A 19,054-nucleotide genomic window follows, 5' to 3' on the forward strand; every position below is an offset into this window, starting at 1 on the left:
GAATGAGCTGGTGCCCTGGCAACCGCCATAGGTATACTGTACAGACGAAAGAAGAGAGGTGATAATAGGTAAGATCAAAAGCTTTTCCACATTCACTCCTTTAAGAGAGTTTCTTTCTAGAATGAATTTCCTAAAGTTTAATATGGTTTGAATGGTGATGAAATACTTCTATGTATTCATTAAATTAACTATTGTTTTAAAACCTCATTTTAATTTTGAGCATGAAGCAAAAGGGATTCCTACATTCAAACACTTTTCCTCCAGAATTTCTTTTCTACTGCTCCTCAAAACAAAATTCACAATGGATGGCTTTCTTATAATTATTTAGTGACATTATGAACTCGCTGATGGTAAGTAAGATGTGAATGTTGTCTAAATGCCTTCTTACATTCCTTACATTTGTATGGTTTCTCACCAGAATGAATTCTCTGATGTTGAATAAGTGATGAATGAAGTCTAAAGGCCTTTCCACATTCCTTACAGTCATATGGTTTCTCACCAGTATGAATACTCTGATGTTGAGTAAGTTGGGAGAGCAGTCTAAAAGTCTTCTCACATTCCTTACACTTATAAGGTTTCTCACCAAAATGAATACTCTGATGTTGAGTAAGTTGTGAGAACAGTCTGAAGGCTTTCCCACACTCCTTACAATCATAGGGTTTCTCTCCAATATGAATACCCTGATGTGAAATAAGTTCTGAGTAACGACGAAAGAACTTCTGACATTCCTTACATTCATAAGGTTTCTCACCAGTATGAATTCTCTGATGGAGAGTTAGATGATAGGCACGACTAAAGGTCTTCCCACATTCCTTACAATCATAGGGCTTCTCGCCAGTATGAATTCTCTGATGGAGAGTAAGTTGTTGCCGCACTCTAAAGGCCTTCCCGCATTCCTTACAGTCATAGGGTTTCTCACCAGTATGAAGTTTGTGATGTACTCTAAGGCCTGTACTACACAGAAAAGCCTGCCCACATTCCTTGCATTCATAGCATTTCTCAGCAATATTAAGTCTTTGATGTCGAGTAAGGTGTGCATATTGTCTAAAAGTCTTCCCACATTCCTTACATTCATAGGGTTTCTCACCAGTATGAATCCTTTGATGGAGATTAAGTTGTCCTCGCACTCTAAAGGCCTTCCCACATTCCTTACAGTCGTAGGGCTTCTCACCAATATGAATTCTCTGATGTACACGAAGATCCGCACCACATGTAAAGATCTTTCCACATCTTTTACATTCAAGGAGTTTGTCAGAAGCATGAATTCTCTGATGTCGACTAAGGTGGGCACACTGTCTAAAGGCTTTTCCACATTCTTTACATTCATAGGGTTTCTCGCCAGTATGAATTCTCTGATGGAAAGTAAGTTGCTGGCGTACTCTAAAAGCCTTTCCACAATCCCCACATTCATAGGGTTTCTCTCTATTGTGAATTCTCTGATACAGAGTAAGAGATGTGTGTTTTCTGTTCCTGGTCATTTTTTCAGAGGTGGTTTTTTTCACTTGCCTGAAATAGGCCTCCTGAGGACCCTCCTGTCCCTCAAACTTTTTATATTCACAATCTTTCCTGAAAAAGGAGTCTTCAAGGCCACAACTTCTAATTCTTTCCATTATCTCCCACTGAGGTAAATTCATTTCACAAATATCCTTTACTTCAAATAACTTTTTAGTGTCGTATCTGGATTCCATATCTGAAAGAAAACAAGATAAATACATGCTATTCTCTTATCTTAGAAAAAGTAAACAAATAAGCAAATAAAAACTTTATAATAGGAAAAAAAATAAAGTCCAGTTGAAGAAAATGTGCTTAAAAACTCTTTAAAAATCATGTAGTTTGAAAAAAGCTAACAGGAATAAAGAAAATGATGAGACCAGATAATTCAGAAGCAAATCAAAGTCTAAGATCTCCACCTAAACTTTTTAATGATTTCTCTTTTTAATAAGAATAAAGTAGAAACACTTTATTATGAATAACATGGCTTTTGTTTATCAAAAGGTGTCATCTCAAGCTATTGTCCCCTTTGCTCCCTACATCTGTCACACTTGCTGCCTTTCAGCTACTAAAATATGTTACAATCTTTCCATTTCTTAGAGCTTTTTACTGGCTGTTAAATCTCCCAGGAATGCTGACGGGTTCTCCACATTACTGGGTTCCTTTCATCCTTTAGGTACCATGACAAAAATTAGAAAAACTACCTGTGCTGACTTCATCTAATTTATATCCTTTATTTTCTATCCCAATAACTTGTTCCTTGCTTCTTAACACTATTTTTCAGTTCTGTTATGATATATTGATTAATTTTCCCAGTTTTTATTCTATTTTCTTACTTTACAATTCCCCAAGGGCAGAAACAATCTTTCACTTATCACTGAATAATAAACCCATGGCACACAGTAACTATTCACTATTAAATTTCCATAATTAGTTAATAGTAAATATGTACATGTTGCCTTGCCTCCAATCTTACACCTTCTTTTTTATCAATTCCCACAGAGATAGAAAACGAAAGCACATCTAAGCTATCTCAATCAAATACATACATGGAAAAATTTTTTTACACCTCATCATCCTTCCAATGGCTTCTCTACTTTAATGTGCAGGTATCTCCACTTCAGTTCACTTTCTACTCTGCATAGTTGTGAGTGAACCTTACTTTCACAATCAAGGTAATGAAAGGTTCTACTTCCTTTGAGTTTATTAACTATACACATCTATGTTACAAATACTCAACCTGTTTTGTTCCTTTATACCCTTTCCTATATTCTCCCTAAAGTCTTCATAGCCAATGCCATTCAGGTACTGCCTAGAAAGTATATTAGCGGTTTTTCAGTCATAGCAACAGGTTTGTAAAATACTAACATGCTAATAAAATTCTGAGCAAACAGAGGTATTTTTCTCAAATGTGTATTTTCTCAAATTTTTTGAAATAAGATTTCAATACTTTTCAAAAAGAAAAAGGTATTTTTAAAAAATCTACAATACAGCAACATTATTTTTAATATGCCCAAACTGGAAAGAATCCAAGTGTTCATCAACAGAAGAAGACTAAGAAACTTAAGATATATGGATACAACACAATAAGAGCAAGGAGAACAAACTGTAACAGTAATGAGAATGAATAATCTGCAAGTACACACAACAACATGGATCATTCTCACACACATAACAGTGAGTGAACAAAGCCAAGCATAAAAGAATATATACTATATTATTCCATTTTTATAAAGCTCGAAAACAGTAAAACTAATCTATGGACTTGTTAAAAGTCAGGTTAGCAGTTAACTTTGGTAGGGTGGAATGACTAGAGAAACTTAGGAGGAAGCTTCTGATATACTAGTAAAACTACTTCTGAATTAATGTGCTGATTAGTTGGGTGTAACTATTTTGTGAAAATTCAGTGAGCCACATATTATAATATCTGTATTTTTATATCTACTTATATTTCAACAAGCTTACTTTAAAAAGGATATACTAAAAAGACGTTAAGTGGCAATAATGATTTAAATAGTGTAGATAATTTGTGAACAGAGACAAATGAATGGCACAGAAAATACTTCTATGAAATCTGAGTGTCCTTCTCCATACTTCCCTCTCCCCTCCCTCTCTCCTTTTCTCCTTCCCTTACTCCTCTCTTTCTCTTTCTCTCCCTCCCTCCTTCTCTCTCTCCCTCCTTCTCTCTCTCTTCCTGTTTTATTGCTTTCTTCATTCAAAAAAGCAATAAAAGCTACAGCAGTTTTGTAAAAATTTTGGGGAAAAAACAATTTAAGGTCTCATTAAGACGAACAGGACATAAATGATATATAAAATGAACAGTAATTAGCTGGTCATAACAGTAGTAAATTAGCAGACAGCTACAAAAGCTGTTATTAAGGTGGTGATTTCAAAGGATTTACTTGCAAATTAAAAATTAAAAACCAGTGATCTAAAAGAAAGTCATAGTCAAAATCAAAAGTGAAGACCCAAACACTTGTAAGAAAAAATGAGAAAGTATATATAACATAAAAACCCATACAAACTGTATAAGAAACATTACACAATGGAAAAAATAATGGAATAAAGGAAGTGAGCAGGCAATGAACAAAATAAATAAAAGTATAAACAAAGTTAGGGCAAAATGTCCATATTCACTTATAAAAAACAAAGTAGAAGTTATAAATCTTATCCTATAGAATTTGAACATTTCAATTTAAAGAATAAACAAAACATTCCCAGTGTGGACATAGTGAACCTGAGACTCTTACATGGCTTCCCCACCTAAGTGACATGTCAGATTAAGATCTTGGGACGTTGAGCATTCTCATCTAGGAGACTACTCTATACTACATTTGACCCTTGAACATGGGGGTTAGAGGGGCCAATACTGCCTCCTTCCCCTCAAACCACTGAAAATCTGTGTATAACTTTACAGTAGGACCTCCATATTCGCAGTTCCACATCTAGATTCAACCAACCTCACATCATGTGGTACTGTAGCACACATTTATTTTTTAAAACCCATGTATAAATGGACCCAGGCAGTTTAAACTCATGTTGTTCAAGGGTCAACTGTATAAACAACTGAACTGAAATCTTATAATTTCTGTAAAAAGTCAGCTATGATTGTTCTCAAATTGGTTTATGCCAATTCTTTCCCCTTCAAGAAACTAAGATAATCATTTCTAGCTATGAAAACCAGGTTCAATGCTATGCAAATTCTGGCTATGGATGCCCATTGCACTGTTGTCAAAATAGGCATGAGTGAGAAAATAGTAAACACTGATGGGAAATGTAAAAATTCATGAAGGATTCTGCACACAGATCACTTTACAAGTATCTTTTGATTCTTGTTCTACTGTAAATAAATTGAAACTGGAAATAATAGCCTATAAATTATATGTGATTTAATCAAGAAAAAGTTGACTGTGGGGCTTCCCTGTTGGCACAGTGGTAAAGAATCCTCCTGCCAATGCAAGGGACACGGGTTCAAGCCTTGGTCCGGGAAGATCCCACATGCCTCAGAGCAACTAAGCCCATGCACCACAACTACTGAGCCTGTGCTCTAGAGCCCTTGAGCCACAACTGCTGAGCCCACGTGCTGCAACTATGGAAGCCTACCGTACTTCACAACAAGAGAAGCCACCCCACAACGAGAAGCATGTGCACTGCAACGAAGAATAGCCCCTGCTCACTGCAACAAGAGAAAGCCTGCCCGCAGCAATGAAGACCCAACACAGCCAAATTTAATAAATAAATTTTTAACAACAAAAAAAAGATGCAGATATAGAGAATGGATTTGAGGACATAGGGTGGGGGGTGAGGGGGAAGCTGGGACGAAGTGAGAGAGTAGCACTAACATATATACACTACCAAATGTAAAATAGCTAGTGGGAAGCTGCTGCACAGCACAGGGAGATCAACTCGATGCTTGGTGATGACCTAGAGGGGTGGGATAGGGAGGGTGGGAGGGAGGCTCAAGATGGAGGGAGTATGGGGATATACGCATAAATACAGCTGATTCACTTCATTATAAAGCAGAAACTGCACAACACTGTAAAGCAATTATATTCCAATAAAGATCTGAAGAAAGAAAAAATCAGTGTTCACATTTCAACTATCTCATACAGAAAATTTTAAACAATTTAAAAATAATTAATAACTGATCCAAAGTCCATAATGTACAAATGGTTGACATGTCTTCTATGTTTCTAAAACCTATAGACCAGCAGCCCCCAGTCTTCTTGGCACCAGGGACTGGTTTCGTGGAAGACAGTTTTTCCATGGATGGGGGGTGGGGGTAGGGGTTGAATGGTTCAGTTGTCACCTCCTGTTGTGTGGCCCAGTTCCTAACAGGCTGTGGACCGGTACCAGTCCGTGGTCTGGGACTGGGGACCCCTGCTATACACTGTCTTACTATCTTTTGATTTCCCTTACAATTTATTTGTTGAAGAACTGTTTTTGACCCTATAGCATTTCTCACATTCTGAATTTTGCTGACTATATTCCCAAAGTGTGATAGAACATGTTCCTCTATCTTCCTCCAATAAACTGGTGGTTGCCTTTAAAAGCTCCATTAGACTTAAGCCCACTTCATAGGTGATAGTATCCTTTCATTCATCCTTTCATTTGAAAAAATTTGGTCTGATTGTCTCTATTTCTGTAATGCTATCAGCACTGATGTTCAGTGCCTACATCCAACAGCTCATTATGGGTTCCAAAATGGTAATATTCTATCATTCTTCATTTATTCACTGAATACTTTTATTAAGAAAAACATCCCTCCATCTATTACCTATTGGTACAGTTCTTACAAGGAAGACAGGATAAATGTTTCTTTTCCCTTAAATTTATGCTTTCCAAATAAGTTAGTTCTCTAGTAATTTCCAGTGGTGAACAATCTGCCGTCGGTATCATTAAGAATTTAGCATATGGTATTTTATATGGTTGCAATACACTGCAGTTATGTAGATAGATGCTCAAATGATTCCACCTTTGACAAGCTGAAGAGCCTCTGCCAACTGGCTCCTCTTCCCCGACCACTCTAAAATTACCCCATTAAACCATCATAATTCCCCATATCCTTATTCTACTCATTTTTCTTTATAATACATAATCACTTCCAGTATTTAGTAATGCACTTGTTTATTGTATGACTTCCCTACTACAACGTAAACTCCATGAAAAGAAGGCAATGAATAAATATATACATAAAAGGCAAAATACAAAAGATAAGCTAGAAAGAAATTAGATGCAAAATACAGGTAAAATGGTGGTCACTGGGAAAGAAACCTTTCCCCCACTGAAATGAAAAGGAAACATGACAGTGAAGGCAGAAGAGGCAAGTGGAAGTATAGATGAAATTTCTTTGGTGGTTCATGCTGAGATCTAAGTTTTCTTCCCAGGCTTCGGGTCTCTCCTTCATAATCAGCATCTAAGAGGTATGTTTCCTTCCCAACCAGCAGGAACATGCCATGCCACAATAGCGTACCTTGCCCTCATTAGCACTTACTCACCTAGGCTCCATCTTCTTCTCTCATCCCTCACAACCATCCAGGGGTCTTTCCCTTGCTCTAACAGAGTAATTACATCTGGCTTAGAAATGGAACATCCACCTTGAAAAAACACAATAGAACATAATAAAGAAAGGATATACTTGACCAAGCTTTCAGAACAAAGAAGGGTAATTGGACTGAAAAATATTCGTATTAGAGTTACTTCAGGATCACAAGAACAGAGAGGTAGGAATAGTGCCTTGTTTTAACTGCCAGTTCATACGGGCTCTGTCTCTTGAGGAAGTAATCATTGAGAGCACTGGCTTCAAAACCTGCCTGTGTTTCTTACAGCCTCAGTTTTCTCAGTTGGAAAAATAATATATACTCATACATAAATAAGAATATATAAAAATATATATAAAATAATAATGTATACCCATAGGATCGTTGTGAGGTTGGACTTAATAAACAGTGCTTGGATGAGTGCCTAGTAATGGTAAGCACTATACATGTTCACTGGGTACCATTTTTGCTTTTCTTTAAATATTCTGCTAAGAGGAAAATAGTTTCTTGCCAGTATATTCGTCCAATGTTAAATGCAAAGTTCACATATTTTAAACTTTTAATCATAAATCAATTAAAAGATAATATGTTTGTTGTGGTAAACTGAATGTGTCCACTTGAGTTTTAACAAACTATTGATTTAACCCGGTATCATATACATTGTACAAGCTTTTTCAATAGGTATGTACAGCCAGACACCTCTGTCTTCCTACTCACATTGCAGGTAAGTTAATAGATAATAATAGATGGCCAACAAACACATGAAAAGATGCTCAACATCACTACTCATCAGAGAAATGCAAGTCAAAGCCACAATGAGGTATCACCTCACACCGATCAGAATGGCCATCATCACAAAATCTGGAAACAACAAATGTTGGAGAGGGTGTGGTGAAAAGGGAACTCTCCTGCACTGTTGGTGGGAATGTAAGTTGGTACAGCCACTATGGAAAACAATTTGGAGGTTCCTTAAAAAACTACAAATAGAACTACCATATGATCCAGTAATCCCACTACTGGGCATATACCCAAAGAAAACCATAATCCGAAAAGAAACATGTACCATAACGTTTATTGCAGCACTATTTCCAATAGCCAGGACACGGAAGCAACCTAAATGCCCATCAACAAATGACTGGATAAAGAAGATGTGGCATATATATACAATGGAATATTACTCAGCTATAAAAAGGGATGAGATGGAGCTATATGTAATGAGGTGGACAGACCTAGAGTCTGTCATACAGAGTGCAGGAAGTCAGAAAGAGAAAGACAAATATTGTATGCTAACTCACATATACAGAATCTAAAATGGTACTGATGAACTCAGTGACAAGACAAGAACAAGGATGCAGATGCAGAGAATGGACTGGAGAACTCGAGGTTTGGGGGGGCGGGGTGTGAAGGGGAAGCTGAGACGAAGTGAGAGAGTAGCATAGACATATATATACTACCAACTGTAAAAGAGATAGCCAGTGGGAAGTTGCTGTATAACAAAGGAGTTCAACTAGAGGATGGATGATGCCTTAGAGGACTGGGACGGGGAGGGTGGGGGGGAGTCGAGGGAGGGAGGGAATATGGGGATATATGTATAAAAACAGATGATTGAACTTGGTGTACCCCCCCCAAAAAAAATAATAAATAAATAAATAAAATTAAAAAAAAGAAAAACAGAACTAAATAAGCAAAAAAATAGATGATAGACCATCTACAGCAGTATGAAACCATATTTCTTTAAAAATGGTTTTGCTCTGAGTGTCTAAGAATTTATATCCAACTGTCATTAAAGAGAAGCAATTATAGAAAAGACAAAGGAAAATGTAAAGGTCACTGATTTATGGTGGAAGCTAAAGGTGGGGAAGCTAAAGGTGCTATTTAATAGTTTAACAGCTAAAGGTGCCTATTCCCAAACTACAAAGCAGATATTTGGCTAGTTTTTAGAAAGACAGCCTCGAAATTTAGTCATGTGAATTTCTACATTATTTGACACAGATAAACTTACCCAGAGACACCAAGTTGCTATAGTTCTCTAATATCACATCTCTGTACAAATTCCTCTGATTTGAGTTCAGACATTCCCACTCTTCCTGAGAAAAGTCTACAGTCACATCTCTGAACATCACCAAATCCTGAAATGATAAACCCATGTTTTATTTGCAAAATGATTTATTTCTACATAGGGTGACATGCCACACATTGTCTCTATTTGCATATCCTTCACCTTTCCCTCCTTTTTTAAAACAATTCTTTCAAAAAAGTAAACTCATAGGTTGTACAAAAACAGGCCATAGTGGTACAAGACTGTAAAGCAATTATATTCCAATAAAGAGCTTAAAAAATAAACAAACAAAAAAACAAAAACAGGCCATAGGCTGAATCTGGCTCAGAAGCTGTAATTTGCCTCCTACTGCTATAGACAAAGCTTCCTATATAACTGTGGGATACCTAATTTTATTTATTTCCAGATATATTCAGGTAATTAATCAGAGTTTCACTAAATTGTAGCAATATTTTCTTGGATCAGTCTCCAATGGCAAAAGAAATAAAGGCAAAAAAAAAAAAATGGGAACTAATTAAACTTAAAAGCTTTTGCACAGTAAAGGAAACCATCAATCTTCTGTTGATGGGCACAAAAGGAAACAAAAGATAGCCTACCAATTGGGAGAAAATATTTGCAAGCAAAATGACCAAAAAAGGATTAATATGCAAAAAATACAAACAGCTCATACAATTCAATACCAAAAAAACAAACAACCAAATCAAAAAATGGGCAGAAGACCTAAACAGACATTTCTCCAAAGAAAACATCCAGATGGCCAACAGGCACATGAAAAGATGCTCAACATTGCCAATTATTAGAGAAATGCAAATCAAAACCACAATGAGGTATCACCTCACATCAGTCAGAATGGTTATCATCCAAAAGTCTACAAATAATAAATGCTGCAGAGGGTGTGGAGAAAAGGGAACCTTCCTATACTGTTGGTGGGAATGTAAACTGGTGCAGCCACTATGGAGAAGAGTATGGAGGTTCCTTAAAAACTAAAACAGAGCTACCATATGATCCAGCAATCCCACTCCTGGGTATATATCTGGAGATATCAAAAACTTGAAAATACAAAAATCTGAAAAGATACATGCACCTCAACGTTCATAGCAGCACTATTTACAATAGGCAAAACATGAAAACAACTCAAGTGTGCATCAACAGAAGACTGGCTTAAGAAGATGTGCGTGCTCTCTCTCTCTCTCTCTCTGTACACACACACACACACACACACACACACACATGAATATTAGCCATAAAAAAAAGGCTGAAATTTTGCTATTTGCAGCAACATGGATGAACCTAGACAATATCATACCAAGTGAAGTCAAAGACAAATACTATATGATATCACTAATATGTGGAATCTAAAAAAATATACAGACGAATCACATACAAAACAGAAACAGTCACAGACTAAAGTAAACACTCCCTAGAGTAAATCTCATTGAGAATTTTTTTTTCTTTAGGCCCACTGCTAGCAATATTTTTATGGATACTGTTCCAATTAATTGTGAAATTCTTTTCTTCTTTTAATTTACAATATTGTGTTAGTTTCAGGTGTATGGCAAATAAAAAATACAAATTGTTTCCAATTTGTAAAAAAAAAAAACGAAACAGTGGTTTACTCTAATCTCTTTCCCTTTAAGGATTAGAAAAAAATAACTGATGGAAATTTTTCCCCCAGATGAGCCATAAAATCTCTAATTTTAAAAAGTAGAGTTTGCATAAAATTAAGAAATTTCTTCCAGATCCAATTTCATCACTATCTGTATCATTAGCATTTTCCCTTACTATAACAAATACTTTATTGAATATTTTTTAATATGCTGTAATTATGGATAAATCAGGATAATTTTTTCTTTTTTTTTTTTGGCCATGCTGTGCAGCATGTGGGATCTTACTTCCCCAACCCGGGATCAAACCTGCTGCCCCTGCATTGGCAGTGCAAGTCTTAACCACTGGACTGCCAGGTAAGTCCCAAATCCTTTATTTAGTATTTTAAACTTACTACAAAATAGTCCATTTTATAGATACGTTGGACTTAATAATGCTTATGTTTAGATATTTCTATACTTTTAAACATATTAAATTATATTTACAATTTAGGTTATACAAAATTTCTAAAGCTGCAAATGTCCACTATGCTTCTTTAGACATGCGGTTATAAGCATTTGAATTGTAGTTAGTACAAATTCACGTGTGCTGTAACTACAAAAAATATACCAGATAGGGAAAAAAAAGAATGTAAAATATCTAAATAATTTTTATATTGATTATACTCTGAAATGATATTTTGCTATACTGGATTAAATAAAACATTAAAATTGCATGTTTCTTTTTAAAATGTGACACTAAAAAGATTATGTATATACCTTGCATATTATTCTATACTTTTATGAGACTGACATGAGGCCTATTGTGCTAACAAGGCACTAATTTTATATTTTTAATATTGGACAGTGCTGCTCTAAAGTGTTCTCCAGTCCTGAGAGTCTCATATCAGTTGTCTCCTTCTAGGGACTTCATTCCTGCTTTATCTCTGCTCTAGACAAAGACTGAGCACACAGGAGACAATGAATAATTTGGTCATTTCACACATGACGTGGATGGAGAAGACAGGGCCGCACAGGAGGGGCAAGGCTGTTTGGCTCCATCCTTCACTAGAATGGGAGCAGCTGACGGATGGGGCTGTATTAGAAAGTTTCAGGATAACTAATGAGACTGTTCACATAACCTGAAAAAATTATAACATTTCAAACAGAAATATCAACTTACATGAGCCATGATTTCAAAGTTGCAAGAAACTGGTTAGTTTTTTTCAAGGGTCATTTACTGGAGAAGCAAAGTCCACAGAAGCCTAGAGCTGGGGGAAGAATATGAAGCTGTAAGAATAAAGTTGCCTCAGATCTCCCAAATTTTAAAAACTCACGCCACTCCTCCATCCCCCCAACACACAGACAAGTTATGAAAGCTAAGAGGTAATTTAGACAAATACGTGCCCTCCCCAAAACGGCAGGAAAACCATTGCACAAGCATAGACACAGAGCAGACTCTCCTGCATGGAAGGACATATCCAGCCATTTTAGTAGGAGAGATTCCAGTTAGTCCCCACTCCAGGGAGGCTGATCTGGACCTAAGAATAGGATGTCCAGTCGTGTCCTCATTAGCAAATCCATCTCCCCTCATTCCCACCTTCCCCAGCTGAGAAGTGGCTACACCATCTAAACCAGAACTTTCTTCTGAGACTCAGGAATCTGGCTTGTCTCCCTAACTCTGAAGGCAGAAAATAGTATAGACAGGAATTTCCCAAACTTTGCCACACATTGGAATCACCAGCAGATCTTTAAAATATACTGATGCCCGACTCCCATCCCCCAAACATTGTGATTTAATTAGCAGAGAGTGTGACCCAAGTATCAGGATTTTTAAACCTTCCCCAGGTGACTGTAATGGGCAGGTTTGGTAATCAAACTCTGTATGCATCAAGTCACCTGAAAGGCTTATTAAAATATAGTTTGCAGGGCCCCACTCCTCAAGGTTGGCGTTTACTAGGTCTGGAGTTAGGCTTGAGAATTTGCATTTCAAAAAAGTTCCCAAGTTCATACTGATGCTGCTGGTCCAAATGCCACAATTTGAGATTCACTTGCACAGATCATGCCTAGCAGTCTTTATAATGGCAAGACTGTACTTGCACACTGGGATTCCTTCCTTACAGCTGAACTATCTTTCCCAGAATCCTGAGAGCTCACTGTTCATCATTTTCCTATTAAGAATCAATACTGCCTACATGTTCTCATTTACCAACCAAATTCTCTTGGTATCCAGGCTGGAGAAAAGTGAATCTGTCAAACCTGAGTACAGATAATTCTCTAGAAAGTAGAAATAACCCAGTAGTAACTAAGGAGATGCATTTAAAGGAACTGGATTAGCAGATTTTAAAAACTGATAATACTTCTTATCACTAAGGCTGTGGAGAAATGGACACGTATGATGTAGAAAGAATGAAATGATATGTGGGAAATGGTTATAATGGGACCAAAAAAGCCAGAAAGAACCTAATCTCCTTCAACAAGGTTAATCATGCATTCACACAACAGAAAACTAAAAATATAAAGGTAAAATTCTTATTTGATGTCATGGAAAGATGGGTACTACATATTGTTCAGAGAACACAGGTTAGAAAATATTGTAGTGTGATTCTATTTTTGGCAGGAAAACTACATACATATGCATACGTGTATTATGTGTGTGCATGAAACAGTCTGTGGATGGACTTGGAATAAAATTTTATTGTGTAACCTCTACTGGATGGTATCCCAGGTGATCTTTATTTTGTTCACCTCTGGAGTCTCTTAATTTTTTAATCAAAAAATTTTAAATTTGTATCACCTGTAGCTGGACATAAATTTAAAACAGCTCTACAAGGAATATCACAAAAAGCCCCAACAATGCCATCCCTGCTACCCTTTCCCCCATCTTCCAAATCTAGAGGCAATAATTTTCACCTCTTTTTGCTATTTCTTTTGTGACTTAAACACCATATATTCAAATAACATGCTAATATTGCTACTTCTGAATTTTCAGTTTTAACCATTATCTACTGACTTCCTACTATGGAAAGCATAGTTTTAGCTGTCTTTTATCCACCCATCTCCCACTGCACGTATGCATAGTTGCATCCTATCCTTCCAATATGGTTTTGTTCTATTACAGGATAAATGGGTATTCAGTTTCTATTATTATAACTATGTAAATACCATTACCAACTGAGCTATATAATATAATTAGATTATTTTGCCTTCCTTGCCCAAGTTTTCTTCTCTGAGATTAAAATAATTTTGTTTTTTGTAAGATTATTATTAATTCATTTCTCAAACTCTCACTCAAATGAAGGATCAAGAGGATGAAGCTTCTGGCATAAAATAGCAGAACTGTCCATTTCATACTCTAAGAATATTTCACAAATTCAGCCAAATACTTCAGAGTTACCATCTGCACCCCGACTTGGCAAAAGTCAATGCCATATTCCTAAATGTTCCTACCTCTGAAATCCCACATGACCTCAATGTGAAAAGCTGGTTAGGTAATAGGACCTAAGAAAGCCTGCTGAAGGAATTGCTTTAGGCAGTTTTGAACATCACTCCCCAATAACTGATTTCTTAAATAATTTATAAAACATTCACAAAATAGAACAATAATCATTAAATGCTAAGTTTTAGAAAACTGTAAGGGAATGAAAAATATCCAGGATACAATGAAAGAATAAAAAATCATTTTAAAAAAATGTAAAATATGATTAGATTTTTTAACCCATTAAAGTGAAACAGGTATCAATAGATGGAGAAAAATCTCAATATTTCAATTCTGAGATTTTAAAATTAATTTTAAATTATAATTAAGTCTTTCAATTTAATTGCCATCTCTATTGTAAGAGTTATAAATACTTCAAAGATTTCTCAAATCAAAAGGGGATCACTGGGATTTCACCTTTCTCTATAGATCCATGAAGGTATTACAAAACCCATGAGAGTACTTAATTCCTCTCTTAGATGAAGAACTAGAGGTCTTGGTTTCTTTTAAATTTTCAATTTATGTTATCCTATTCAGAAATAAAAACATAAACAAAACCACAAATGCTTGTAAAAATATTTTTGGGAAAATATGCTCTAAATATTAATAGTGATTATTTCTGGATGTTGGGACTATAATTTTAATTTTCTTCTTTTTTAGCTTCCTTAGTCACTAATATTTCACAAGCCTGCATTAAGTACACTATCAGAAATATTTTTTTAAAGCTATTCCCATTAAAAATAATTTTTTAATGATTTGGGAAGATGGGTACCTAATAGTCATTAAGAAAACTGACTAAATAGGCCTGCGTAAGTGGTAATCAATGTCACTGAAAAAATAATTCTTACCAGTTCTTGAATATTGTATTTCATTAACACCCAGATATCTTTCTGTGAAGGATCACAATGCTGGTTCATGACATTTCCAAAGATTAAGAGAGAGTATGCACAGCAGACAGAAAAAAAATGCTTATTTCACAGCAGCTGCTCAATCATTTGAGTTAACCCCTCCTGAGTGCCAATGAATAACCAATTATTAAATCCTTGCAAAAGAGCTTATTAATCCTTACCTTAGAGTTCAGGATACATATGTAACTTAATTTCTTTAAAATTTTTTATTCAGAAGAAGTATTTCCCAATATTACATTATATGGTTTTGTCTTATGACTTTATAAACATAATCTTTATTATCACATAACATTCCATCACATGGATGGAGTGTGAGTTATTTAACCACTTCCATATTGCCAGATACTAATTTTTTAAGATTATCCCAAAAGTCATTCCTAGTTAACCCAGACTTTGATTCTAGACCAGTGAGAATCAATCTTGTTGGGTCTTATACAACTCTAACAATATCATGAAATGATAGACTTCCTCCCCCAAATTACCTATTGACAAATATATACAATATTTCTGTATATATCTTAGATTTTTCTTGTCCTGAAAACCCATAAACAGAGTTCAAAGACTTCATGTTAAGAATCCCTGTTCTGGTCCACTTGAGCGTGATTCATTTTCCTGCTTGCAAGCATTCATCAGAATTAACTCCACATTTTCATTATTCTTGGGAATACAGAAAGTTGATAGGTAATGACTAAGAAGCATCACTAACAGCAACAGGTAATATTAATTAAGCACTCTTCTAACGTGCCAGGTAATCTTCTAAGAGGTTTAACAGATATTAATTCAGGTAATCTTCAAAACAACTCTGTGAGGTATACACTATTATAATTCCGATTTTACATATGAAGAAACTGCAACACAGAAAGACTACCCAAACTCACTCAGATTTAAGTGGTAGTCAGGATTAAAATCCTCTTAATCTAGGTTCAAACTTCTTGACTACTGCACACAACTCTCCTCCTCTATCCCACAACAAACTCATGCTACAAACTTCCAGTTATAAAATAAATAAGTTCTGAAGACCTAACGCACAACATGGGTACTCTAGATAATAATAATTTATTATACTTTTGCCAAGAGGGTAGTATTCTTGTCACACACACACAAAAGTTAACTATGAAAGGTAATGGATATGTTAATTAGGCGGTGTGGTTAGCATTCCGTTCCACAATGTATACATATACCAAAACACCATGTTGTCCACCTTAAATATATACAACTTTTCATTTGTCAAAAATAAATAAACTCATGCTACCAAACCTCAAACCACATCAGACTGGTAACAAAAATTTCCACTCATGGATTCCCTTGGGAAAAATAGTCCCCACTCCTACTCTGGAATAATTAAACATGTCTAAAATCTTAAACTACTCCTTAATAAATCACAGTCGAAAAGAAAACTTAAACGTTAACTTCCAACAGGGCTATTTCCATCATTAGAATCCTTAGGAAAAGCTGTGCTCACAGAGCACATGGTTAACTAACTGCAGAACTGCCTTAAGTGGGCACTAGAATGGGGAATCTATAAATTAGGTCCTTGCCGTTAATTAGGTAGGGAAGTCCTAAGGCCCAAGTTACTAAGTAGATCATTCTTAAGCAGGACATTCCAAGGGAAGGAAATAACAAAATCCCGTGTCCTGAAAACCAAATGCATTTCACGGAAACAAAGAAGCAGCAAAACTCACAAAGAACCTGTCTTTTAGAGGCGCAGCAACGATTCGCTTCACTTCATAGGCCTCCTCTGGAGACGGACGGGCTGGGGAAGCAACCAGGGTTCATTACACCGCAGGCGTTTCTTGACGTGGTCAACACCCACCGTCCACGCCCCCTCGCTACCCACCACCTGCATACACAATGGAAACAGGGAGACGAAAAGGTTCGTGGTCACCCGTGCTCGGGTTGGCAGCTCCGGGTACGCTGTAGTTCGGACCCCACAACCGCCCACACCCCGGGGCGGCCCACCGCGTCTTTGCAGCGCACTTTCCTTCAGAGGCTCCACCTCCCACTTCCCTCCCAGGCCTTTCCTCTACGGCCGGGCCTGGGTAGTTGAGGCGAGGAAGGTGATGCGCAGCACCTCCGGGTCTCGCATTACAGAATAGGCCGGGGCGGCGCCCAATTACCGCCGCAGGAGCTTAACCCCGGGCCGCCCAGTCTCAAAACGGCAAGCCCTCGCTCCGGAAGGAATGCATAGTGGCCCGAAGCCCCCAAACCCACCCTCAACCTGGTCCGCAGAACCTGGCCTGGCCCACGCTCGTTTGCTTCAGAAGAGCAGCGGCCACCCCCGAACCTGCCGCACCGCCCTCAGGCCGCGCCTGCATCCGAGGCCCGCCCAAGCCCTCAAGTCTCCGGCGCCGGAATTCCGGACAGGGCCGCCTCAGTCCCGAATGCGCAGGCGCGCGGGGGGCGGGGGGGCAGGTCCCCTGGCTCCTCACGCAGCGCTTGGAGAGGCAGATGCGGGGAGATCCCGGCGGGGCGCGCGGAGAAGCAGGGTTCCCTAAATCAGCGGGCTCCGCGCAGACGCTGTGAATGATCCGTGCTATCAAGTATCATCCAGACCTGCTCCCCTGTTGGAACTGTAGTCCCGAATCAGAGAAACTGTATATTCTGGCTTTTCTCACTTGGTTCTTGGCTTCGCAACGGGCGCAGGCCTGGAGCTCCGCCCCTCCAGCAGAGCCCAGTGTTCAGGCTTCTAGGGGGTGCTGTTTCTGTCCCGCGTGCGCAAGCGCGCGGGTGGAGGAGTTAGAAGCCGGAGTCACTCATGGGGCTGAGGAGGCTCTTGGGGTCACGCCACGTCGAGGGCTGGAGGGTGAGAGGAGTAAGGCGAGTCGGTATGAAGAGCTTGGAACCAGGATTCCAAGTTGGTCTAGGGTGTCCAGATCTTTAGGCTTTTAAGAGTGACCCTGATTGTGATATCCTGGTGCCCCAAGCGTGGTCCCTGTGACATTTGCCAAGGAACTGGCGTTGGTGTGGTGCCCCTTACGCCAGAGTGTGTGATCGTGGGTAGGGTTGTGTTTTCATGCATGGAGTTGTTTCCTGCATATGTGCCACTCATTGGATGCTGGACTGAAATGGTGCCACAGAGAAATGAAACCAAGCAGGACCTTGTGGGGCTGTCTTGGATACAAAAGCCTTTTGGTTTCAGCCTCCTACACCTTCCCAGAGTATCAAAGGGCAGATTCAAACAATTGCTAATCAGAAAAGTGAGGTAATACAGAAACAAAGGAGCAGCACAAAATAGTGAAACAGTAGTGCAGCAGTAAAACAGAGTTCTAGTTCTTCAAGGAATATAACATAACAACATATCTTTGAGTTCTTCTGCAGGAACTAAGACTCCCCCCACCGAGGTGGAGGATGGCAACGTCAGGCTGCGCACAAATGTCCTGGAACACCGTCCTGTTATTACACTGCCAATCAATCTTAAGAAAAAATCTGCACACCATGCAGCCCTCACCCCAAGTTTTGCCTATAAAAACTTCTCCTGGAAAACCATTAAGGAGTTTGGGGGTTTTTGAGCACAAGCCACCCACTCTACTTGCTTGGCCCTGCAGTAAACCTTTCTCTGTTCCAAAGTTTTGGTTTGTTTGGCCTCACTGTGCGTTGGGTACACGAACTTGCATTCGACGACAGAAGATTGCATGCTATTATGCTGGACTGTGGTGCCAGGTTTAAGGGTGTCTGGTGGTGTCAAGGAGGAGGAAATTTTTCTCTAAGCTTTCAAGTTCTTCAGTCTGGTCTTGTTACCTGAAAACCAGGTTCACCCCTTTGTGGGTGTCAAGCCAAAAGACACAACCAAGACAAAGATCAGAAAAAGAAATTATTTGCTTGTGTTACCGAGTCCAAGCTCGCTCTGCTCACCAAAAGACAGGCCAACGAATCAGAGACCAGGTGTTGAGGCAAGGAATACGACTTTATTTGGAAAGCCAGCAGACCAGGAAGATGGCAGACTAGTGTCTCCGAAAAACCATCTTCTCAGGGTCTGGATGGCAGTTTCTTTTATA

At 38.1% G+C, this 19,054-nt stretch overlaps 1 protein-coding gene across 6 annotated transcripts; it reads right to left on the bottom strand.

Moving 5' to 3' along the window:
* Positions 1 to 45: 45 nt before the first annotated feature.
* LOC130838818 (zinc finger protein 30 homolog) lies at positions 46 to 17,692 on the bottom strand. Of its 6 annotated transcripts, none has more exons than XM_057712465.1 (6): positions 17,613 to 17,692; positions 16,742 to 16,899; positions 11,857 to 11,944; positions 9,034 to 9,160; positions 6,990 to 7,088; positions 46 to 1,690 (listed from the first exon to the last, which is right to left on the bottom strand). In XM_057712465.1, exons 3-6 carry the CDS (start codon positions 11,863 to 11,865, stop codon positions 321 to 323), a joined length of 1,605 nt encoding a protein of 534 aa, XP_057568448.1. In that variant the 5' UTR covers positions 11,866 to 11,944; positions 16,742 to 16,899; positions 17,613 to 17,692; the 3' UTR covers positions 46 to 320. The 6 variants fall into 6 exon arrangements, with proteins under 6 accessions (XP_057568448.1, XP_057568450.1, XP_057568452.1 ...); XM_057712467.1 differs by lacking the exon at positions 17,613 to 17,692 and adding an exon at positions 17,489 to 17,585; XM_057712469.1 differs by lacking the exon at positions 17,613 to 17,692 and adding an exon at positions 17,344 to 17,403 and having other exon boundaries at positions 16,742 to 16,812.
* Positions 17,693 to 19,054: the final 1,362 nt, after the last annotated feature.

Source organism: Hippopotamus amphibius, chromosome 16, assembly GCF_030028045.1.
Source record: "Hippopotamus amphibius kiboko isolate mHipAmp2 chromosome 16, mHipAmp2.hap2, whole genome shotgun sequence".
NCBI classification, from domain to species: Eukaryota; Metazoa; Chordata; class Mammalia; order Artiodactyla; family Hippopotamidae; genus Hippopotamus; species Hippopotamus amphibius.